This window comes from Podarcis cretensis, assembly GCF_951804945.1.
Source record: "Podarcis cretensis genome assembly, chromosome: 2".
Taxonomy (NCBI): domain Eukaryota; kingdom Metazoa; phylum Chordata; class Lepidosauria; order Squamata; family Lacertidae; genus Podarcis; species Podarcis cretensis.
Genome location: NC_137171.1, coordinates 119,789,924 through 119,813,860, shown reverse-complemented (window position 1 = coordinate 119,813,860; position 23,937 = coordinate 119,789,924). Strand labels below are relative to the sequence as shown.

The window sequence follows — 23,937 nt, the reverse complement described above, 5'->3', positions numbered from 1 at the left end:
CCCAAGGAATCATGGGAACTGTAGTTTGTTACGGGTTCTGAGAGCTGTTTGGAGAACCCTGTTCCCCTCAGAGAACTCCGGTTCCCAGAGTTCCCTGAAAAGAGAGAGTTGATTGTTAAACCACTCTGGGAATTGTAGCACAACTCTCAGCAAACGACAGATCCTAGAATTCTTTGCGGGGAAGTCATGGCTGTTAAAAGTGGCGTCACAATGCTTTAACCGCAGAGTAGGAATAGAGCCAGAGTACAAGATGAGTGCGGAAGGAAAATGGCAGGATAAATTAAACAAGGCAGGAACAATATCTTTGAGAGACGTAGCCTAAAATAATTATTACAGTGGTACCTTGGGTTACGGATGCTTCAGGTTACAGACTCCGCTAACCCAGAAATAGTACCTCGGGTTAAGAACTTTGCTTCAGGATGAGAACAGAAATTGCGCGGTGGCAGCAGGAGGCCCCATTAGCTAAAGTGGTGCTTCAGGTTAAGAACAGCTTCAGGTTAAGAATGGAGCTCCGGAACGAATTAAGTACTTAACCCGAGGTACCACTATATTCTAATATAAAAGGGGCAGATGGGCCTCGTCCATCTGGGAAGATAGCCCATCTAGGAGAAGAAAAATTCTGATCCTAATTCTCCACTGCCTTGTGGGTTATCGTCAGGACAAGAAATGGCTTAAGATTAAACAGGTGCCAAACATCTTGCTCTGCTTTCCTTTGGACCACATCAGTGAATCTGAGAGGGGGGTCTTGACATCTGGGCTGCCGGGGACCTCCAGACACACTGTCCAGGCTTGTGCCCTATGGAGGTCACTTCCTTGTTGCTAACACAGTGGTTTGACTTCACACACACACACACACACACACACACCCAGGTGCACTCCATTGTCTATTGATGGATGCCAACAACATGATATAAAAGGGAGAGGGAAAGCCTACTCCAAATAGAGCCCTTGGATTAGCTGTTTCTTTTTCTTTTTTAATAATATTTATTCAAATTTTAAAGGTTACAAAAAGAAAAAAGAGAAAAAAGAAAAATAAAAGACAGAAAAAAATACAATCAATTAAAAAAGAACAAATCGAACCTTTACATAGCTTTCTTTCCTTTACTTATTTCCTTGACCTCCTCACACCTCCCATTTTTGTATTCTAATTCAAATTATTATTTCAGCAAATCCTTCCAACCTTGCTTTTATCTTAATAATTTGTCTTAATATACCATAATTTTACATTCTCTCTTTCACCAACTCATTTTTACTTAATCCTTTATGTCATTTCTACTAAAACCACATAATTTTCTTTTCCCAACATCTTTCTAGCCATCCTTAATTTTGCAATGTTTTTGAAGATAAACTTTGAATTTTTCCCAATCTTCTTCCACCGACTCTTCTCCTTGGTCCCGGATTCTGCCAGTCATCTCAGCCAGTTCCATGTACTCCATCACCTTCATCTGCCATTCTTCCCGGGTGGGTAGATCTTGTGTCTTCCAATACTTTGCGATGAGTATTCTTGCTGCTGTTGTAGCGTACGTAAAAAAAGTTCTATCCTCCTTTCACACCAATTGGCCGACCATGCCCAAGAGAAAGGCCTCTGGTTTCTTCTGGAAGGTATATTTAAATACCTTTTTCATTTCGTTATAGATCATCTCCCAGAAGGTCTTAATCTTTGGGCATGTTCACCAAAGGTGATTAGGGTGGATTAGCTGTTTCTACATTATCTTTAAAGCCCTTTGTGGCCTAGGATACTTGTATTTATGAGACCACCTCACATTGTCCCATATTTACCCCCATTGAGGCATCTAATCATAAGCCTGCATTTTTATTAAAGCTTATATGTTTGATCAGGGCCTGTATCTTAAAAAGCTTAATGATTTTCAAATATTTTATGCCAGGCAGAAGACCAGTTGCTTAAAAACCTTGGCAAGATATTTTTACTCCTAGACAAGGGGCCCCCCTGATTTATAGCAGAAAACAATTCTCAAAGTCGTAAAAAGGGAATTACAGGCTGACAGCCAAGGTTACACTGACCCTACAAATTAAGGGTGGATAAATAGTAAAATGAGCCATATCTTCTTCCTAAGGTTAAGAAGGTCAAGAGCAGTGAAAAAGCATCTAGCTGGCAGAAACAGAACATTTTGGGAAATCTTTTCTAAAGCTGTTTCTTTCTTAAACTAAGATCCTTTTAAGATTTCTTTTCCTTTTAAAAGGTTGTTTATGTATTAAATATATTAGTTTAAATATAATTATGCAAAGGATTTAAGAAATGCTAGATTCTTATTTCATATAGTTGTAAGAGTTGTAACTATCCTGAAATTAAGTCAGGCACTAGCCAAGCCCCTTGCCAGACAGAAGACGCCAATCGAGCGCTCCTGATATATGGTTGTCAGGCCTTTTGTTTAGAAACCTTCAAATGAAGGAGATCTCTCAATGTTGATGTGAACTCAAAATCCTTGACATATGCATAAGATAAAAATTCAAGATTAATTATCTGTTTTGGAAGGCAATAGGGCAAGGAGGGCAAGAGGTGAGCTGGTAATTAAGATTCCTTGTTGAGACACGTGTAAGATATATTACTACTTATTTGTCATTTATAGATAGAAGAATATATAGCTTTTTGATTTCCATAAAAGGGCAAGAAGGAAATGGGTGTATCTTTTGTGATTGGCTCTAGCAAACAGCCAATAGGAATTTCAACCAGGCTGATTGGACAGAGGCAGCCACAGGAGGAGCAAGGGGGCTGGATTAAGGAAATATAAGTGCTGGCCAGAATGGCAAGAGGCCAGGCCAGAGCTTGGTAACCATATACCACTGTGCCTCATATTTATTTGTCTGACAAATAAATTACTATTTTAATTTCTCTATTGCTGCGTTGAATATTTCATTCCAGCTAAGCGTTAACCACAAGCAGGGTGCTACACCATCACTTTCCAAAACATGAAAAATCCCAGTTTTCTTTTTCTTTCTTTCAGTGGAGGTGTTGCTCCAGTGCAGGCAGAACATAACTAACAACACACAATATATACCAGTATTTAAAAAGTTAAATAATACATTTTTTTTGTTTTTGTTTTTAAAAATAAAAAACCCACTGAAAACAAGTAAAACTGTTTTAATATTTTTTAAATCGAATTTATGTACTATATAATTATATTATTTGCTTGCTTGCTTATTTGTTTGCTTGTTTATTAATTACCTACAGGCCCCAGGGCAACTCACAACATTAAAGCAAAGTTTTTAAAAAAGAAAAAACAATGTTAAGGAATTTTACAATTATAAAGATGAGGTGGGTTCCTAAAAACAGGCACCTCACACGTTAAGAAGCATTCCTGCATTCCAGTGGGTTGGACTAGATGATGATGATGATGATGATGATAATTCATTTATACCCCGGCCAGACCCGGGCTCAGGGCGGCTAACACCAGTAAAATTACAGTAAAAACATAATAGGGGGGGGAAACCAATTGAAAATACAGGTTAAAATGCAATTTAAAATGCAGCCTCATTTTAAAAGTAGCCCATAGATCAAAACCATAAGGGGAGGGAAACATAAGGGTCAGACTGAGTCCAAACCAAAGGCCAGGCGGAACAGCTCTGTCTTGTAGGCCCTGCAGAAAGATGGCCCTTAGGTATAATAATAATAATAATAATAATAATAATAATAATAATAATAATAATTTTATTTATATCCCGCCCTCCCCAGCCGGAGCCGGGCTCAGAGCAGCTAACAGCAATTCTTTCCAGTTTTACAATTCTATAAATCTATGATTCCCTAAACAACCAGGTACATTTTCCCTCATGCCCCCAAAGGCACCAGGCTTCTTTATTCCCACCAGGGCCTTTTGACCTTTCTAATAATCCAAATGGGAGATGTTTTGCTTTGTGTGGGTGTTTTGTTTTTTTTTTAAGACAGCGATGCCCCTAAAGGGTTAAGCCGAAGGAGTTTTCCCTCCTACTTCCTAGAGAGGACAGGAGAGAGGGATGGAAAGGGATGAGCAAATTGCCCTTTTTCCTGGATGTAGTGGGGAAAAGGGGGAGTGGGCTGCCTTGCCTTGCTTTGCATCTGCAGGAAGACTGGAGAAAGAGGCAGAAGCAGCAGGAAGGGCCAGAAAGGAGGTGAATCACTGAAGGGAGCTGGTGGGGGGGGGGAGCAGGCAAAGGACTGGGAAGGGAGCATTGGGGGTCATCTGGAAGGGAAGGGGGGCAAAGCAGCAGGAGGGGTAGAAAGTGAGGGAGGGGAGAGACAGAAGCTCCTTCAGATCCCCCCACCACACACAGGATCATTCTGTTGGAAGCCGCCCAGAGTAGCTGGGGAAACCCAGCCAGATGGGTGGGATATAAATTATTATTATTATTATTATTATTATTATTATTATTATTATTGGAATTGAGCAATGACAAACCTATTATTATTATTATCATCATCATCATCATCATCATCATCATCATGATTATTATTATTCCCACTCAGCCCCTTCTAGATCCAGCAAGAGCTTTGCACAAATGCAGCATTGAGGGGCTGGTTCAATTGGGGATAATGGGGGGGGGGGCAGTTCAGCCATAGTAAACTGCTGCCTATATTAGACCCTCCAAGTGTCCCTGTTTTCCAGGGACAGCCCCGTATTTAGAGAAGCCGTCCCAGTTTCTGATTTGATCCCGCAATGTACCGCTTAAAAAATTTTCATTAGAGAAATGTTGGGGGGCTACGGTGCTAAGGGTCAGCAAACTTTTTCAGCAGGGGGCCGGTCCACTGTCCCTCAGACCTTGTGGGGGGTCGGACTATATTGGGTGGGGATGAATGAATTCCTAGGCCCCACAAATAAACCAGAGATGCATTTTAAATAAAAGGGCACATTCTACTCATGTAAAAACACGCTGGTTCCTGGACCATCCACGGGCCGGATTGAGAAGGCGATTGGGCCGGATCTGGCCCCCGGGCCTTAGTTTGCTCACCCATAAAGCTAAAGGTAAAGGGACCCCTGACCACTAGGTCCAGTCATGTCCGACTCTGGGGTTGCGGCGCTCATCTCGCTTTATTGGCCAAGGGAGCCAGCATACACCTTCTGGGTCATGTGGCCAGCATGACTAAGCCGCTTCTGGCGAACCAGAGCAGCGCACGGAAACGCCGTTTACCTTCCCGCCTGAGCGGTACCTATTTATCTACTTGCACTTTGACGTGCTTTTGAACTGCTAGGTGGGCAGGAGCAGGGACTAAGCAACAGGCGCTCACCCCGTCGCGGGGATTCGAACCGCTGACCTTCTGATCTGCAAGTCCTAGGCTGTGTGGTTTAACCCACAGCTCCACCCGCGTCCCTACCTACCCATGGGCTACGCTATATAGGAAAGACAGTCCTGTATAAGGGAAGCTTTTAACATTTGATTGTGTTTTTCATATTTTGCCGGGAGCCACCCAGAGTGGCTGGGGCAAGCCAAATCAGATGGGTGGCGTATACGTAATAAAATTATTGTTATTATATTGAGTCAGCCCAGTTCATAGAATCGTAAAGTCAGAATGGGCCGCAATGCAGGAATCTGTTGCCGAATGTTGGGGCTTGAACCCATAACCCTGAGATTAAGAGTCTCGTTTGTTTACAGTATTGTTTACACACTGGCTGGCAGTGGCTTTCCTGGGATTTCGGTCTTTTCTCCAGTAATATCTGGAGATACCATGAAGTAGGTTCTCAAAGGCGTGACAGGAAAGGATGGCAAGTCAGGTGGGAAGATCTGAGGACGATCAAAGAAACATTTGAACATTTCATTTGTGTTGATGAGAGTTTGTTTGCCTCAAATCGGACCAATGTAAATGAGATTATCTGGCAAAAACAAGCTCACACCTCTCAGTGAGTTTGCATACGTACTTAAGGTGCGTATGTAAGAGGCTCTTTTAGAATTATATTTTGGGAATGACTGATGTTCTTACGTAGCTGCATTGTTTTATACTTTCTGTACGTCCCATGATCATGTTATAAAGTAGTTGTGTTATGTGTCTTAAATCAAGCACTGCCAAGAGGTGTTTCTTTTTGTTCTCCAATGTGCTTCTTATCAATAAAAATAAAAAAATCCTGGTGTGGCGTGAGAGCCACTGCCATGGGGGATTAGAACTCAAGACCTTCTGAGTGGAGGGCAGATGAATTACCAATGAATTACAGCCTTTCCTTGGCCAACTACCCCCTCCCTCCCTCCCTTTCTCTCTTTCTTTCTTTCTTTCTGGCACTTCCCATCCACTTCCAGGCAGTATTAATGCAGTAACAGTAAGGAAGCATGGCTGCTTGTAGCTTCTACACAAAGGTGCATGAGCCCCATTCTCTCTTGCAGCTGACCACAATCTTCCCATAAAGTCAAACTTCTCAGAAAAGAAAGAAAGAAAAAATAGGGAGAGTTCATTTATTCCAGCCCTAAGAGAGGCTGACCGTTCACCTCAGTCAATTTCTTTCTCTGTGCCTTTCAGGCCCAAAATGTGGCTCCCCCACCTTGCTCACTGTGGTTTCTTCTGGAATTTTCCACAGCGCACCTTTGCCCAGGGATGAAAATGGAGGAGGGATATCCTGCAGCCCGGGGAGAAAGAGAGGAACCAGAAGGAACAGGGAAAGCCGCTCATGCCCTCTTGAATGCTGGTGGCCGCAAACCCAGGATGGATTTGGAGGCGCAGAGTGAACTCCCCAGAGCAAGGCATTTGGGGAACGCCGAGGGGTTCCTCGAAAGGGGGACCGCACATCGCGTGAAGGAGGAATCGGAAGACGGCTTGGCCCATTGCTGGGAAGCCCAGTGGCAGGAGTTTTTGAGGACAGTGGAGTCCCCTCACGTGGGCTGGGGAGCCCCCCAGTTGCCGGAGGAGCCCACCCCCTGGGACGACGCCAAGGCCTTCTTCGCCTCCTTCGAGCAAGTGGCCGAAGCCTGCCGGTGGCCCAAGTTGGAATGGGTGGCCCGGCTCCTGCCAGCCCTCAGGGGAGAAGCCGAGTGGGCCTTTGAGAGGCTGGACGCCGGAGACAGAGAGGATTATGGGAAAGTGAAGGCAGCCATCTTGAGAGGGGACGCCTTGAGGAGAGAGAAGCTGCGCCAACACTTCAGGCACTTCTGCTACCAGGAGGCCGAGGGGCCCAGCGGCGCCTACAGCCATCTCCAGGAGCTCTGCCAGGGGTGGCTGAAGGTGGAGAGGCACTCCAAGGAGCAGATCCTGGAGCTGCTGGTCCTGGAACAGTTCCTGGCCATCCTGCCAGCGGAGATCCAGAGCTGGGTCAGGGATCACGGCCCGGAGACCTGCTCCCAGGCGGTGGCCCTGGCAGAAGGTTTCCTGTTGAGGCAGCGGGAGACTCAGGTCAATCTGAAATGCCAGGTGGGACCACTTGGCTGTGGTTAGTGTCAGTATCGGTGGCCTGGCCTAGTCTGGCTTGTGGGCTTCCCATTGGGCCACTGTGAGAACAGGATGTTCAACTAGGCAGGCCTTTGGCCTGATCCAGGCTCCCCTTAGGGCTTCATGGTGTCCAATTCCGAGTTGTGTGGCTGGGTTCTGCGACTCAGCAACAAAGCTGGCCACAGAAGGAATCCCCTTACAGTCCTACATGCTAGCAGCCAACCCGACTGCCAGCCCTTACTCAGGAAAAACCTTATGTAGTTACCATGCACACAGAAAAAGTAAGGTATCAGGAAATAATATAGAATTGTAGAGTTGGAAGGGGACCCCAAACGGTCATCTAGTCGAACCCCCTGCAATGCAGGAATCTCAGCCAAAGCATCCATGACAGATGGCCATCCAGCCTCTGCTTAAAAACCTCCAAGAAAAGAGAGTCTGCAGTGTCCCGAGGGAGACCGTTCCACTGTCCAAACAGCTCTTGCTGTCGGAAAGCTCTTCCTAACGTTTAGTCAAAATCTCCTTTCTTGGAGCTTGAAGCCATGGGTTCGAGTCCTGCCTTAAAGAGCAGAAGATAAACATGCTCCCTCTTCCATGTGACAGCCCTTGAGATACAGTAGACACTCAGGTTGCAAACATGATCCTGTCAGGAGTTCAGCCTACACTCGAGTAGGACTTTGGCAGAGACACATGCCCAACTGGCATGTTCTCTCCCTCCTGATCAATCGTTCGGGAGCTTCAAAGTTTTCTTCAGCCCGAACATCACAGCGACTGGTGCCAACTGACACGACACACTTAGGGATCCGCAGAGTCTTTGCATCATTGCGTGACAGACCTCAGTAACTCAGCATTTTGGCTAATCTACTTTATTTACATATAAACACACACACACGGAGCACTGCAACATGGCTCCCTCTCTCTCTAGCATCAGACAGCAAAGAGAAAAAGAACAAAAGACAACAGTCCCACTTTACGGAACACAGTAACACAAACATCCTGCCTCCATCACATCCCACTCTCTGGAGTCAAAACATATACCGTCATGTGAAAGACAGCAATCCTATGACTGCAATCATGGAGCAGGAATTCTAACACATCCGTGTGGGAGGCAGCGTTCGCAACCCGCAGCGCCACGTCTGTGCACGCGCGGGTTGCACTTCAGCACTTCGGCGCATGCGCAAAGCGCGATTTAGCTCTTCTGCACATGTGCAAGTGTCAAAACCCAGAAGTAACCCGCTCCAGTACTTCCGGGTTTCGGCGCGTCCGTAACCTGAAAGCACGCAACTTGAAGCGCCTGTAACCTGAGGTATGACTGTATTTGAAGATGGCTCTCATGTCTCCTCTCAGCCTCCTCTTTTCCAGGCTAAGCATACCCTTCTCCTTCAACCATTCCTCATAAGGTTTGGTCAGTGTATCTGACTATTGAACAGAAGGTTGCTGGTTTGAGCCCACCCAAGGATGGCTGCGGGCAGAATTCCTGTATTGCAAGGGCTTGGACTAGATGGCCCTTGGCATCCCTTCCAGCTCTAACATTCTATGATTCTACGATGGGCAGGTGGGCTGCAGAGGAACCTCTAGTTTTGCAGTAGTACAGAAGTGGGGAAAACCAGCCCCAAGAAGACTGAGCGTGCTCAGTGGGCACAGAATGCTGACTGGCAGTAGGGCAGGGAACCTGGGGACGGGATGGAACGGTATGGCTGAAAAAGGGCATGACTGGCATCCTGAACAAGAGCGCTCCTGAGCGGTGACATTTTGTTGCATGGTCCGTCTTGCACCTAAACATGCCTTAATGAAACTGAGTCCCGATTCCTCCCCTCTGCATGGCAATGAAGTCGCTAAGGGCAGGGTGGAGGACGCAAGCAAACCTTTGCTTCTGATACTTTCAATAATAATAATAATAATTTATTATTTATACCCAGTGGCGTAGCGTGGGGGGTGCAGGGGGGGCCGGCCGCACCGGGCGCAACATCTGGGGGTTAGGGTTAGGGGGCACAAATCCACGGGTTAGGGGGCGCAAATCTACGGGTTAGGGGGCACAAATTACTTGCCTTGCCCCGGGTGCTGACAACCCACGCTACGTCACTGTTTATACCCCGCCCATCTGGCTGGGTTTCCCTATCCACTCTGGGTGGCTTCCAACAAAATATTAAAATTCAGTAATCTATTAAACATTAAAAGCTTCCCTAAACAGGGCTGCCTTCAGATGTCTTCTAAAAGTCTGGTAGTTGTTGTTCTCTTTGACATCTGGTGGGAGGGCGTTCCACAGGGAGGGCGCCATCACCGAGAAGGCCCTCTCCCTGTAACCTCACTTCTCGCAGGGAGGGAACCGCCAGAAGGCCCTCGGCACTGGACCTCAGTGTCCGGGCTGAATGATGGGGGTGGAGACGCTCCTTCAGGTATACTAATGCAAGAGAGATGCTCTGCTTGTTGCAGGTGGTCTTTGAGGAGAAGGAGGAGGTGGTGGTGGCGGCAGCTGCAGGTTCCTCCATTTCTGGCCAGGCACCACCTGAGGCCAGGGAGAAGCAGCCGCATGCAGCAGCCAAGCAGGAAGAGGACGAGGAGGACCTGCTGGGTAAGGAGAGGAGGGTTTTCCATATGTGCCTTGGATAGTTTGACATTCCCTGCTGGACTGACCTCCGGAAGCTACTCTCCGCTTCTCTCTCTCTAGAGCCTATGGCCCTATCTGCATTTTCATTTTAAATTCATGACTCTGCTCCCCAAGCATTGTTGGAGTTGCAGTTTGCTAAGAGACAGTTGTTAGAAGGCCTCTCTTCCAATTCCCAGAGCAGTTTGACCATCGTCACAAGGAACTCTGGGAATTTTCAGACTGAAATTCCCAGGTGTCAAGAAAGGTTATTTATGTACGCAACAACTGCAACCTGTGTTTGGTTAGCCCAGAAATGGAAAACGAGCGAGGTCCCAGCTAAAGAAGAATGGCAACTTAAACTGATGGGATACGCACACTTGGCAGATTTAACTTATAGAATAAGAGAACTAGATGAACATACGTCTAGAGAAGATTGGAAAATGTTGATTGAATATATGGAAAATTACTGTGTACAGCTGAAAACGCTGGCAGCATTAACATAAATTCAACAGTGTAGACAAGTTTTGATGGATGCAATGATGGAATACTGAATGGTATAGTTTTTGTAAAATATGCAGGGATTTATGATATGTAAAATGAACCATGGAAAGAGAAGAAGGGAAATCATTATCTTAAGGATGTAAAATGAGTATTTTTTATATACACACACGAAAAAGGAACTCTGCAGGTCTCTGAGGGGAAGAGAGGGTTGCCTCACAATTCTCAGCTCCCAGAATACTTTGGGGGAAGCAGTGGCTGTTTAAAGTGGCATCCTGGTAGAGATGTTGTGGAATGCGATCCTCCGCTGCTCTGCTCTGCGGCCCAAATGAACTCATTCATTTCAAAGCGTCCACTCTGAATAGAACCTAGGCCACATTCAAAGTGGATTTTTTAGTTGTGATTCCTGCATTGCTGCATATATATAAATTAAAATTTCTGTTTTACAATTTAAAGTACTCATTTTTACATCCTTAAGATATTTTACAAAATCTATGCCGTTTAGTATTCCATCCATCAAAACTTGTTCTTTTATTCTATATGTTAAGTCTGCAAGTTGTGCATATTCTGTCAATTTAAATTGCCAATCTTCTTTGGTTGGGACCTCGCTCATTTTCCATTTTGGGGCTAACAAAACACGGGCTGCAGTAGTGGCATACATAAATATACCACTTTTTTGACACCTGGGAATTTCCGTCTGAATTATCCCGAACGGAAAGGACTGGGGTTTTTCGAGAAAGTACTTTTAAACATTTTTTTCAATTCATTATGTATCATTTCCCAATATTCTTTTAACCTTTTACAAGTCCACCCCATATGAAAGAATGTTCCTGTTCTATGAGTATTATTAAGGAGGTCTGTGATTGATTGATTGATTGATTGATTGATTGATTGATTGATTGATTCATTGATTGATTGATTGACTGACTGACTGACTGATTGATTGATTGATTGATTGATTGATTGATTCCTGGTTTTGAATGATTCATTCATGGCTTTTATCAGGTTTCTTTCTTCATTTCAGATGGTGGGGTATGGGAGAGCGAAGATGAAGGTGAACCTTGCAGGACCTCCTCAGAAGCAGGCCAGCAGGAGGCATTGAATCAAGATGGATCGAAGAGGCCAGAGGGAATCCACATGGAGAAGGGCAGAGATAAAGCCATTCCTCGCCAGGACGGAGACTTCCATGAAATTGTAGTTCAAGAACAACAACAAGCAGAGAAGAGGAAAAGCAAGTGCCTCAGTGCACATTGGAGAATCCACACAGGGGAGAAAACCAACAAAAGCTTAAAGTTTGGGAAGAGCTTCGGCCAGCACAGAAGTGTCACAGAATATCAGGTGCTCCACTCAGGGGTGAAGCCGTATAAATGCTTGGAATGTGGAAAGAGCTTCAGTCAGAGCACGCACCTCACGTCCCATCAACGAATCCACACAGGGGAGAGGCCATACAGTTGCTCACACTGCAGCAAGAGCTTCAACCAGAGCACTAGTCTTATTCAACACCAGAGAATTCACACAGGCGAGAAACCGTACAAATGCGCCAAGTGTGAAAAGAGCTTCCGCCATAGTACGAGCCTTACATCACATCAGAGAATCCATACTGGGGAGAAACCGTACAAGTGTTCCGACTGTGGGAAGGGGTTTTGTAATCAGTCCGGCCTTATTAACCACAAGACAATTCACACAGGGGAGAGGCCATATAAATGCTTGGAGTGCGGGAAAAGCTTCAGTCAGAGTACGCATCTTACGTCACATCAGAGAATCCACACGGGAGAGAGACCATATAAATGCTCGGACTGCAGCAAGACCTTTTGCGACCAATCAGGCCTTGTTAAACATCAAAGGATTCACACAGGGCAGAAGCCATATAAATGCTTAGCGTGTGGAAAGAGCTTCAGCCAGAGCACAAATCTTATTCGGCATCAGAGAATTCACACAGGAGGTGAAGCCTCCGTATTAACTTCCCCATACTCTTAAGAGTAGCAGATGAGGTCCTGCTCCAACCATCTTTGGTTTTGGAGAGCTGAACAGCTGGGTCTCTTCCGTGGTTGCTCCTTTGCAGGACTCCCTCTTTAATGCTCGTGATTCATTTGTGGTTTTATAATCAGTCAGTTAGTTGGATGGTTTTTAACTGCATGTTTCCATTAATTAGTTTGTAATGACCTGGATACTTGTGTAGAGGGCCTTCTTGGTAGCTGTGCCCTCCCTGTGGAACGCCCTCCCTTCAGATGTCAAGGAGATAAGAAAAATTACACAACTTTTAGAAGACATCTGAAGGCAACCGTGTATCAGGAGGTTTTTAATGGATCAATGTTTTTATTATGTTTTTAGATATGTTGTAAGCTGCCCAGAGTGGCTGGGGAAACCCAGCCAGTTGTGTGGGGTATAAATAATAAAATTATTATTATTATTATTATTATTATTATTATTATTATTATTATTAATTCATGTCAATTGCCTAGGGCAAGGTTTGCCAACATGGTGTCCATGGGTGCCCGTGTGTCCACCAGAACCACTGAGCCTCTTGGGCTTGCCGATCGGAAGGTCGGTGGTTCGAATCCCTGCAATGGGGTGAGCTCCCGTTGCTCTGTCCCAGCTCCTGCCAATCTAGCAGTTTGAAAGCACGCCAGTACAAGTAGATAAATAGGTACTGCTGTAGCGGGAAGGTAAACAGTGTTTCCGTACACTCTGGTTTCCGTCATGGTGTCCCGTTGCGCCAGAAGCGGTTTAGTCCTGCTGGCCACATGACCCGGAAAGCTGGCTGTGGACAAATGCCGGCTCCTTCAGCCTGAAAGCAAGATGAGCGCCGCAACCTCACAGTCGCCTTTGACTGGACTTAACCGGCCAGGAGTCCTTGACCTTTTAACTCTATGGCGCCTGTGAAAGGTCTCACCAAATATCCCCTCAAAAATCCGCAATGTAGGAGAGACTATTTGTTCTTCCTGCTCAGTTGCTGTTTGTACTGTCTCAACCTCTCCTATATTGAACATGCCCACTTCAAACATGTCCACATTTCATTGGATGCTAGGACAAACACCTGCCCTCCTTCCTGCTCTGAACAGGTGCAAAGAATTTCTCTCTGTGAGCAAGCACTGTGAATGGCTGGTGTAGGTGCCTCCCCCCCCCCCCCCCCGCCATTAATTGAGGGAGCTCCTGTTGTCTCTTTTCTCTCTTGCATGTGGTAGCAAGAGACTTTGTGTTATGCACACACACACACCCCAACAATGCCCAGTCCAATGCAAGCATTGTGTGTGTGTCTCTGTAAGCCAATTTCAAAGGGCCTCCAATGTGGGCATCTTATCCACATTTACTGGAGAGTAATGGATGGATGGATCCATGTCATGTTTTGAACACGCTCATTAATAGCTCTTGTCTTTTGTGGATTTTTTTTTTTTTTAAGCATGAAAAAATTCACATTTTAAACTGTATGCATTTTAGGCCCCGACTCCCTCTAAAAAACAAACCAAAACTGCATTTTAAAAAATCAAGAGGCATCCATAGCTGTGCTCTGGTATGCATCTGGTATGTATGTAAGTCCAGGAGTGATGAGTTAGGTCAGATCACTTAAAAAGTGAACTCATTTCTTCTCTCTTCCAAAGCCCCATTGGACACATTTGAGTTTCCTCCTTCAGAGTAAACATGCACACGATTAGACTGTGCATAGATTGAGGGTGAGGTTGTATGACTTTGCCATTAGCATTTTGTGTTAGTTCTTGTTTCCGTTTCCCTGTACTTTCTATCCGTTATATTTTTATTAGGTTTCCAGTTGTAAAGAGTAATAGAGATGCAGCTTAGAAATTAAATCACAGCAGTATACAAAGCAATGTTAATTTTCAAAAGGAAACCAGGTATGTTGAAGTAGCTTTCTTTGCTTTTCAAATCCCACCGTATTCAGATCATCCCAAAAGCACCTGGATTTCCACTCACACTTTGGCCATGAAGCAAATGCTTTGCAGCCAAGTTGTTCATTCCCATTGGATCAGGAAAACATCCTCTTCACAATACAAAAAGAGACTCTGCAGAGGGGCCAGAATGATAGGGCTGTTCATATTGCATTGCTCTTACATCAGGGCAGCCTTTGGCACTGATTGGCTGAGCTGGTTCATGAGCAGTCTGAGTTCTGACTACTAAGGGAATGAAGTCGTCAGAAGATTTGCTGACTGTACAGACCCTGTGAGGGAAGGGCAAACTATCAGTTTGGCTGGGAATTTTTAAAAAAAGAATCTCACACAAACGCTGAAAGAGGGGGAACAGTTCTCACTGTCAAAAAATTAAGGAGCAAGGTAGCACAGGCAGTTTAGCTGAGGGGAGGCTGTAGATTAGGAAACAGATTGAGAATCAGGACCCAGAAGGATTCCTGGTTGACCACAAACTTGACATGAGCCAACAGTGTGACGCGGCAGCTAAAAAAGCCAATGCAATTCTGGGCTGCATCAATAGGAGTATAGCATCTAGATCAAGGGAAGTAATAGTGCCACTGTATTCTGCTGTGGTCAGACCTCACCTGGAGTACTGTGTCCAGTTCTGGGCACCACAGTTCAAGAAGGACACGGACAAACTGGAACGTGTCCAGAGGAGGGCAACCAAAATGGTCAAAGGCCTGGAAAATGCCGATGCCTTATGAGGAACGGCTAAGGGAGCTGGGCATGTTTAGCCTGGAGAAGAGGAGGTTAAGGGGTGATATGATAGCCATGTTCAAATATATAAAAGGTTGTCACATAGAGGGAGAAAGGTTGTTTTCTGCTGCTCCAGAGAAGCGGACACGGAGCAATGGATCCAAACTACAAGAAAGAAGATTCCACCTAAACATTAGGAAGAACTTCCTGACAGTAAGAGCTGTTCGACAGTGGGATTTGCTGCCAAGGAGTGTGGTGGAGTCTCCTTCTTTGGAGGTCTTTAAGCAGAGGCTTGACAACCATATGTCAGGAGTGCTCTGATGGTGTTTCCTGCTTGGCAGGGGGTTGGACTCCATGGCCCTTGTGGTCTCTTCCAACTCTATGATTCTATGATTCTATGACTTGAGGGAAAGATCAGAGGCGCACAGGCTGGGGAGGCCTGGCCTGATGGGCGGGGTATAAATAATAAAATTATTATTATTATTAAACAAGAACGGAAAGACCTATTAGAGAGGAGACACTGAAGAAGCCACACAGCTCTTGGGTTTGGAGGGCCTCTATATGGTGGTTGGAGAAATGAAGTGGTGGTTCTCATGAAACTGATCAGGGGGGTTGGATAAACTAAAGAAAGTAGGCTGTGCCCCAAAACTGGGATCTATGGGCATTGTGGGAAGAAGGAATCTGCGAGAAAGGAGGACAAGGCATAGCCAGTGGGGAGGACCACCTGCTTGTCATGCAGAAGGTTTGGAAACAAATTGGTCTGAAATCCTGGACAGCTGCTGGCAGTCAGTCTAGACTAGGAACCGGGTAGTTGTGGCCCTGGAGAAGTTGCTAGACTCTTGCATCCGCTATCCCTGAGCACTGGTCATGCTGGCAAGGGGCTCTTGGTAATCACCGTGTCCGTTTCTAAGTGCTCACAGACCTAATGTTCAATTATCTGTTCTTTGATCTTTCCTGGTATCCACACAAGATGGCCAGCCGATAGATGGGGACATCTTACCTGCCTCCAATATGCAGGGATCTCATCTCTTCTCCAATAACGATGATAGATTATAGGCAGAGGCCCTGAGCTCTAAGTGGGGCTACCTTTGGTGGTGACCCAGAAACTACAACTAATCCAGAATGGGGCAGCTAGACTGGTGACTGGGAGCAGCCGCCAAGACCATATAACACCAGTCTTGAAAGACCTACACTGGCTCCCAGTACATTTCTGAGCACGTGCAATATCCACTGTATTTAATATATATATATATATATATATATATATATATATATATATATATATATAAGTTTACTGCTCCTTGAAATGATTCTATCATCTTGTTTTACCCATTTTGTTGTAAAATAAAACCCATTTTTGCTTTTTAACTACCCTAAGTCTCACAGTACCAGAGTTCCCTTTTTCAAAAAAATGCAAAAACAGCCAGTAGTGAAAGGGGGCACACCTCACCCCACCTGCCCAAATATGAGCCACCGCAATAACACTGAACGTGCTGCTGTTACCCAGTCACTGAAAATGAATTTTCACATTTGCCAGCCACAAAGCTTAATCTTCTCACCTTGAAATTAGGAACATAGGAAGCTATGACTGTTCTGCATATAACTGCACGTTACGTCAAGCAGAAAGCAAAAGATAATTCAGCATTATCTTTAATATATAAAACACCACCACCATAATCACACAAATCTCTAGAGACCCAGGGTATTTTATTTACCATATTTAAAATATCATACACATCTCAATTCTCACGCAGAAAGCAGTTCAGGTTACAAACTTAATAAAACCTTTTAAAAAACAGGGTTTTTTGTTTTTAGAAAAAAGTACATTTTTAAAAACTATTTGAAAAGCACAATCAAAAGTTTCGACAATAGGAAAGCATTTAAACAACAACAACAAAAGCAAAAGTTGCCTTTTAATAAAATTTAAATCTCCGGAAAGTCTGAACAGGCTGACTTTATGGGTGCCAAGTTTTTCCAAAATGAGGTTTGTGAAGAACTGCTCCTGAACTCAAAAGGTCCAAGTCCAGGTAACCCCACTTGGGGCAAACCAGTTGTCGGAGATCAAATTCTTTGTCATTCGGCAAATTTCAAGCTTGATTAGAAACAGCTCCCTCAAAAGAACATCTACTGCAGTTGCCAAGAGAAACATGAACTGACAATCAAATAGTGAACTTAAAATAATTATGTCAGGATCTGACTAAGCCCCACTACACTAGTTAGCCTGGGAAAAAGCAAAACACACACACAAAAACCCCAAGCCTGCTCTCCATTTCCTCCACAGTCAAGATGCAAACACCGCCTAGGAGCATCTTAGGCTAGCAAAAAAATATAATGTGATTTGTAACCAAGAGGGCTGATGGAGGAGAGGCAGATCATGCCATACCCCCCGCCCCCCCTTCTGCATTTCTATACTGGTGTGGAGAAAGATGTTTTGTCCCTCTGCAACTGGGATGGAAACCAAGCAAGCTGATGGCAGAGACGTGCTGTTGCTCCTCCGCCAACCTGCTTGCTCGCCTGCACAGAGCTCGCGCTCACCTATGGCGACCAGGCACATTCTGTTAAACACAAGGCTGGACCCATCTGTCCTCATGTTGATGCCAAGGTCTGAAATCAAGACGTCTCTCTGAAAACTATGGGTGAGCGTTCTTGGTTGGGGACACATTTTACGGCTCAAGAAAGCTCCCCCACAGCTACCATACTCAGGGAGATAATCTTTTTAAGGCAGAGAAATTCTGAGCCGTTCTTCGGTGTCGCAATCAGGAATCCCTAAGGTGCTGGCGAGGGTTTGGAAGTCAAACACAGCCCTCCAAACCCCCCCAGACCTCTCCCTATGCCACCCCATCACTGACCCCACTTTGTACTCTCCTGGAGAGGTTCCTGCACTCTGGTTATGCTTCTTGCAGGCTGGGGGAAGATAAGAGGGTCTTGGAAACGAGCCTACAATACAAAAGTATACCCCACCCAAAGCATCTGTTGCTCCACCCCTTTTGCCCCTGGCCCCAGGACTGGAACATGGCCCCCTCAAGAGGTTCTCAGAAGGGAATACGAAGATGCGTCACCATATCTGTGCTAGGGGTTCAGGAGAATTTGTGTTTGCGACGGCATCATGGAGGGGGGAGCCTACAGTTCAGGAAGATCTCAACTGCGGAAGAGTTTCTCCCTCTCCCTCTGCCGCCTCCACACCACCAAAGAAGTTATAGAAGCTTAAGAGAAAAGGGAGGTTAAGAATTCAGCCTCTCAGAAAGGCGAACTCGCAATGCAGAGAAGCCTCGTGGGCCTTGTCGTTATGAAACTCCTATACCGTCTTGTCCCACCAACCTCCGTCCCAATTCCTCCCAACGCACCTGGCAACCAGTCTCAGCATTGCCCCTTGTAGGACTCAGTAGGGAGAATAGCAGAATTAGATCAGGATCTGCCTGCGTTGGCTCTGGCGCCATCTGCTGTTGGGCTCCCAGCCTCCCACCCTACCACTGCCCTCTTTTTCAATGAGGCCACTGCCAATCGCCTAGCTATGTTTAAAAAGCCAACCGTTCCGTCGAACGCAGGTGTGACCAAGGATCAGGACAGGGCAATTCAAATGTTGAAGAGGCACAGTACTGAATGGCTGGTGTCTCTGATGGGGCAATTCAGATCCAGCCCATTCATCTTCCTGATCACTTCCCTCGTTTTCACTTTCTCCCAAATATGAGAGTGGCCATTATGCATTTCCAAGCAGAGGGGAAAGAAAAGGACTGGCCTTGCGGAGTAGGCCAGAAACCTGCCCACCGATACGGCCAAATCCACCCAGCTCTGCTAACGCCAACATAAAACAGGAGAAGGGACAATTTCCATTCTACCTTTCGAGATTGCAAGGGAAGGGGCTGTGGGAAAGCAGGGAGCGGCGGAGGAGAAGGAAACCAGGATTGTCCACAGAGGTGGAGAGAAGCTGAATAAAAGCTTGCACTTCGGAAACGGCTTTTTCTTGGGCGCAAACCTTACATCTCATCAGAGAATCCAAGCAGGGGAGAAAGGACATTGGTGCCCCGGCTGCGACAAGAGCTTTTCCGACCCGAGGAGGCTCAAAAGGTTCCAGAAGAGCCACACAGAAATTGTCAGGATTCACCAGCATCACGTGAAAACCCAGGTTTTTCAGGGACAGGCGAGTGTCTTCTTGAACCTTCTTACAAGCTCTTCACTTTCATGATCAAAGAAATAATAATCATCTTACCAAATATTGTTAAGGATTCCAGGGTGTCAGTTGTTAGCAAGGACAGGCCATTTGCCCCCCCCCACAAATACCTGTAAGATGGGGGGGGCAAACACGCCTCCTACTGGCCACCTGTAGGACTGCAGGCAATCTCCCAAGAGGAAAAGAATCTCGGGGAAGCATCAGGGTCAAAGGTCCGTCCAGGACTCCCTAACTTTCTTGCTGTGGGAAGTTCCCCTGCCCTTTACAAAGTTGGCAGCTTTGTAAAACTCTTGCAGGGGACTGGGTCTCTGGGGGGGGGGTAGCGAGTAGAGGGAACAGGTTGGAGCGATGCTCACTGGGTACAGTCGCAAGTGAGACTTTAAATCAATGGTGGGAAGGCTGCGCCCCCCCCCCCAAACCTCATTTCATCTGGCCCTCTGCAGACCCACTCTAGTTTTTGCTCTCTAGTCTAACCTTCCTGTGATTATTTCCTCTTCTGCAATGTGTGTAGGCGTATGAGAGAGAAAGAGAGGGAAGTTTTCCCAGTAAGTACACTGGTACCTCTGGTTGAAAACGGGATCCGTTCTGGAGGCCCGTTCACAACATGAAAAGAACACAACCCGCAGCGGCACGTCTGCGCACGCATGGGTTGCGATTCACCGCTTCTGCGCATGCGTGTGACGTCATTTTGCACGTCTGCGCAGGCGCGGGTAGCAAAACCTGGAAGCAACCCTTTCCGGTACTTCCGGGTCGCCGCGGGATGCAACCTGAAAGAACGTAACATGAAGCGGACGTAACATGAGGTATGACTGTAGCCCAAAAAGACAGGGAAAGCCTGCAAAATTTCTATGGGATGTGGGTGACCCAATGGAGCCTTCATATGCTGCAGCAGTCTACCTCTGGACACCAGACGCTGGGGACAAGGAAGAAGGAGGGAGAGGGAGAGAAATGAGGTGGCAGAGAGAATGCTTTGCAACCCTGAAAACTGCCCACTTTTGGCTCTTTGCCCCCATCCAATACCAGCACCCGCCCCTCAAAAAAAAGATAAAAAAAGCAGATCTGCAAGGGAATGCAGTCCTCAACAGCTGTAACTTTGGAGAGTTGGGGAAAGTCATTAAAAAGGGGGGACTCTGATGAAAACGTAGCCTTTTCAAATACAGTGGTACCTCGGGTTAAGTACCGTACTTAATTCATTCCGGAGGTCCGTTCTTAACCTGAAACTGTTCTTAACCTGAAGCACCACTTTAGCTAATGGGGCCTCCTGCTGCTGCCGTGCCACCGGAGCACGATTTCTGTTCTCATCCTGAAGCAAAGTTCTTAACCCGAGGTACTATTTCTTGGTCAGCAGAGTCTGTAACCTGAAGCGTATGTAACCTGAAGTGTATGTAACCCGAGGTACCACTGTACTTGATCATTATCTGACAATACATGACTAATATTTCACAGGTCAGTTGGCTGAATTGATTGAGACAGATCAAACACGCAAGCCGACCGAAGGACAAAGGCTGGGATGGCTTTTCCCTCTGCTTGGTCACTTGGAATGCCAGAGCAAAGGAAGGGAAGGGAAGCTGGAAAACGCTTTCTCAGCTCTCAAACCTGGCAGCTGCCCTACAGCTAGTTGCAAAACAGAATGCGAAAGGATATAAAATCGCGCCCCCTGCCCTGTCTGCATCTCCACTGAAGGAGCATTTGCAGTGCTGCTGTTTATAAAGAATGTGGCTTTTAATCCCTGCTGGAAGGGGGAACACACCTGGTCGCCAGGAGGCAAGCTCAAATCACCGCAGGCGACCAGACATGAGGCTAATTGCTAGGACGCTCAGAAGTCTCATAAGACGCCGCCTCCAGTTGAAGTTTCTCCCCACACTCGAAAACATTGATAGTGTCGCTCAGTGCATAGATTTTCTGATGTGTTGCGCATGACGACGGCTGGCTGAAGTTTGGGCTGTATTCCGGGCATTTGTGGGGCTTTTCCTCGACGTGGATTCTCTGAGGGTGAATAAGGCCCGACTGCTCAGAGAAGCCGATGTTTTTGTACGTTCTCTCACCCATGTGGATTCTCTGATGAGAAGTGAGGTAAGTGCTCCTGCTGAAGCTGTTCCCGCACTCCAGGCATTTGTGCGGCTTCTCCCCTGTGTGGATCCGCTGGTGCGAATTCAGGATCGCCTTTTGGCTGAAGCTCTTGCCGCACTCCAGGCACACGTAGGGCTTCTCCCCGGTGTGGATTCTCCGATGTTTGATAAGGGTGGACAGGTCGCAGAAGCTCTTCCCGCAATAGGAGCAGCTGTAGGGCTTCTCTCCGGTGTGGATTCTCTGGTGCGACGCCAGGAGGTCGCTCCGGATAAAGCTCTTCCCGCACTCCTGGCATTTGTAGGGCTTCTCCCCTGTGTGGATTCTCAGGTGTATTTTAAGGCTCGACTTGTAGCTGAAGAACTTCCCGCAGACGTTGCACTTGTACTTCCTCTTCTCGATAGGCTTCTCTTCCGAGATGGAGGCGTTGTGGAGCCCGCCACCGGGGCAAGGAATGGGGGGCTTCTTCCACTTCTCGGCCTGGTGGTTTCTCGTTCTCCGCCTCGGCCCGCCTTGGTTCCCAAAGTTTTCCTCCAGCTTCTGCTGCTCAACTCTTTGCAACTGGAGCCCAAGGATTTCCCCGCTGTTCTCGCCCTGTCGGATGTCACCTGCCGGAAGAGAGAGAGGCCAGTTGAAGAGGAGACTGAGAGGTGATAATAATATAATAATTATTATTATTTGTACCCACAATATCCGTCCACAAATACCTGAAGCTCTACCTCTCTTTCAGATCAGAACCAGTGAATGTCCTGTGTGAGTGTCTGGAGGCGGTTAGAGGATGGATGGCGGCTAACAGATTGAGGTTGAATCCTGATAAGACAGAAGTACAGTGGTACCTCGGGTTAAGTACTTAATTTATTCCGGAGGTCCGTTCTTAACCTGAAACTGTTCTTAACCTGAAGCACCACTTTAGATAATGGGGCCTCCTGCTGTCGCTGCGCTGCCGGAGCACGATGTCTGTTCTCATCCTCAAGCAAAGTTCTTAACCTGAAGCACTATTTCTGGGTTAGTGGACTCTGTAACCTGAAGCATATGTAACCTGAAGCGTCTGTAACCCGAGGTACCACTGTAATAATAATTAAGACTGCACTGCAATGATCAGTGCACATCTTTCATCCAGATCTACTGTTTTCTCCCCATGTATGTGGTCTGCTCCAATAGTTACATCGCAAAAATTAGGGTGCGCCTTAGACTTGACGGCGCATTAGATTCAACGGCAAGCTTAAAAAACACCACTGACATAGCAAATACTTTTTCGGTTTCAAGGTTTTGAAAACTGAGGTGCGTTAGATTCGCCTGAATACGGTACTTCTTTCCCGTGGGCCGGCATTCCATGCTCACCATGGGCACTGATGTTGACGGCATCCATCTCCTGCTTCACCACCATGCATAGCTGCCTCTTTCCAGAATCAGGCGCTGCTGGCTCCGCCTCAGCCAGTGGAACGGCCACCGCTGCCAAAGAAACCCCTGCCGTTGCCACCTGAAACAGTAGGGAGGACCAGAACATGAAACAGCACCAAGGAGCGGGAGCGGCAGGAGAACAGCAAAGGAGGGAAGAACCTGGCACCAACTCAGCCCCAAACGACAGTATGGTGTAGTGGTTAGAGCACTGCTTTGGGATCTGGAAGAAAGCTCCCCTTCAAAGCTCACTGGGTGACCTTGGACCAATCACCATCTCTCTGCCTCACCATATATATAAAGAGAGAGGGGAGTGTTTTTATTGAAATTTGTAAATCACAACCCGAAGGGGGAAATTTTACACACAAACAGAACGAAACAGCAAAAAATCACACATAATGTAAGATCCAGCAGGAAACAACAAAACAGCATTTTGCTTCACAAGTAGGCATTTGCTTAAAGCGAAGACTTGCCAAATGGGGGACGACGACAACCTGAATAGATATTATTATTATTATTATTATTATTATTATTATTATATTTATACCCCGTCCATCTGACTGAGTTTGCCCAGCCACTCTGGGCGGCTCCCAATCAAGTGTTAAAAACAATACAGCATTCAATATTAAAAACTTCCCTAAACAGGGCTGCCTTCAGATATCTTTTAGAAATAGGATAGCTGCTTATTTCCTTGACATCTGATGTCAAGATGAAAGAGTTAACATCATTGCTCCCTAATCTACACCCTGCAATAATAAAGCGGAGGGACCATACAGTCGTGGGGTTCTTAGTCAGCAAATAAAATAAGGTGATACTACAGAACTGAAGCTGAGGCTCCAATACTTTGGCCACCTCATGAGAAGAGAAGACTCCCTGGAAAAGGCCCTGATGTTGGGAAAGATGGAGGGCACAAGGAGAAGGGGGCGACAGAGGATGAGATGGTTGGACAGTGTTCTCGAAGGGACCAGCATGAGTTTGACCAAACTGCGGGAGGCAGTGGAAGACAGGAGTGCCTGGCGTGCTCTGGTCCAGGGGGTCACGAAGAGTCGGACACGACTAAGCGACTAAACAACAACACAGCGCGCGCACACACACAGGCTCTTGCAGTACATCCTCCAGCTACTTTAAACTTTTGGGAAACCAAACCTTCCCCACCAGGTCCTTCCTATTGCGAAAACAATACTTTGAGGATAGAAAGGACAGGGCCTTCTCGGTTGCTGGCCCCGCTTCCTGTTGAATACCTTTTCCTTTCTAATACTGGCAGGCT

General features: G+C 46.4%; 3 protein-coding genes across 8 annotated transcripts in view; 1 reads left to right on the top strand and 2 right to left on the bottom strand.

Annotated features, from left to right (window-relative positions):
• Nucleotides 1–23,937, bottom strand: part of LOC307208582 (uncharacterized protein) — a 91,367-nt gene that overhangs the window by 56,981 nt on the left and 10,449 nt on the right. For 2 of the 4 annotated variants that reach the window (XM_079963332.1, XM_079963333.1), the window contains exons 3-4: nt 22,614–22,752; nt 16,726–21,880 (exon numbers count right to left, since the gene is read on the bottom strand). In XM_079963332.1, coding sequence (XP_079819458.1) covers nt 21,006–21,880; nt 22,614–22,752 — 1,014 coding nt within the window. In that variant the 3' untranslated portion in view covers nt 16,726–21,005. Of the gene's footprint in view, nt 1–16,725; nt 21,881–22,613; nt 22,753–23,937 lie in introns of those variants that run through there. The other 2 variants (XR_013835194.1, XM_079963334.1) reach the window with 2 other exon arrangements.
• Nucleotides 2,810–23,937, bottom strand: part of LOC307208477 (uncharacterized protein) — a 130,190-nt gene continuing 109,062 nt past the window's right edge. For both annotated transcript variants that reach the window (XR_013835183.1, XR_013835184.1), the window contains exon 5: nt 2,810–2,906. The gene's annotated coding sequence lies outside the window, so the exon portion shown is untranslated. The remainder of the gene's footprint in view (nt 2,907–23,937) is intronic.
• On the top strand, nt 3,923–12,834 carry LOC307207983 (uncharacterized protein). 2 transcript variants are annotated; one of them, XM_079962282.1, is made up of 4 exons: nt 3,923–4,104; nt 6,437–7,321; nt 9,770–9,908; nt 11,446–12,834. In XM_079962282.1, exons 1-4 carry the CDS (start codon nt 3,970–3,972, stop codon nt 12,396–12,398), a joined length of 2,112 nt encoding a protein of 703 aa, XP_079818408.1. In that variant the 5' UTR covers nt 3,923–3,969; the 3' UTR covers nt 12,399–12,834. The 2 variants fall into 2 exon arrangements, with proteins under 2 accessions (XP_079818408.1, XP_079818409.1); XM_079962283.1 differs by having other exon boundaries at nt 4,019–4,104; nt 6,495–7,321.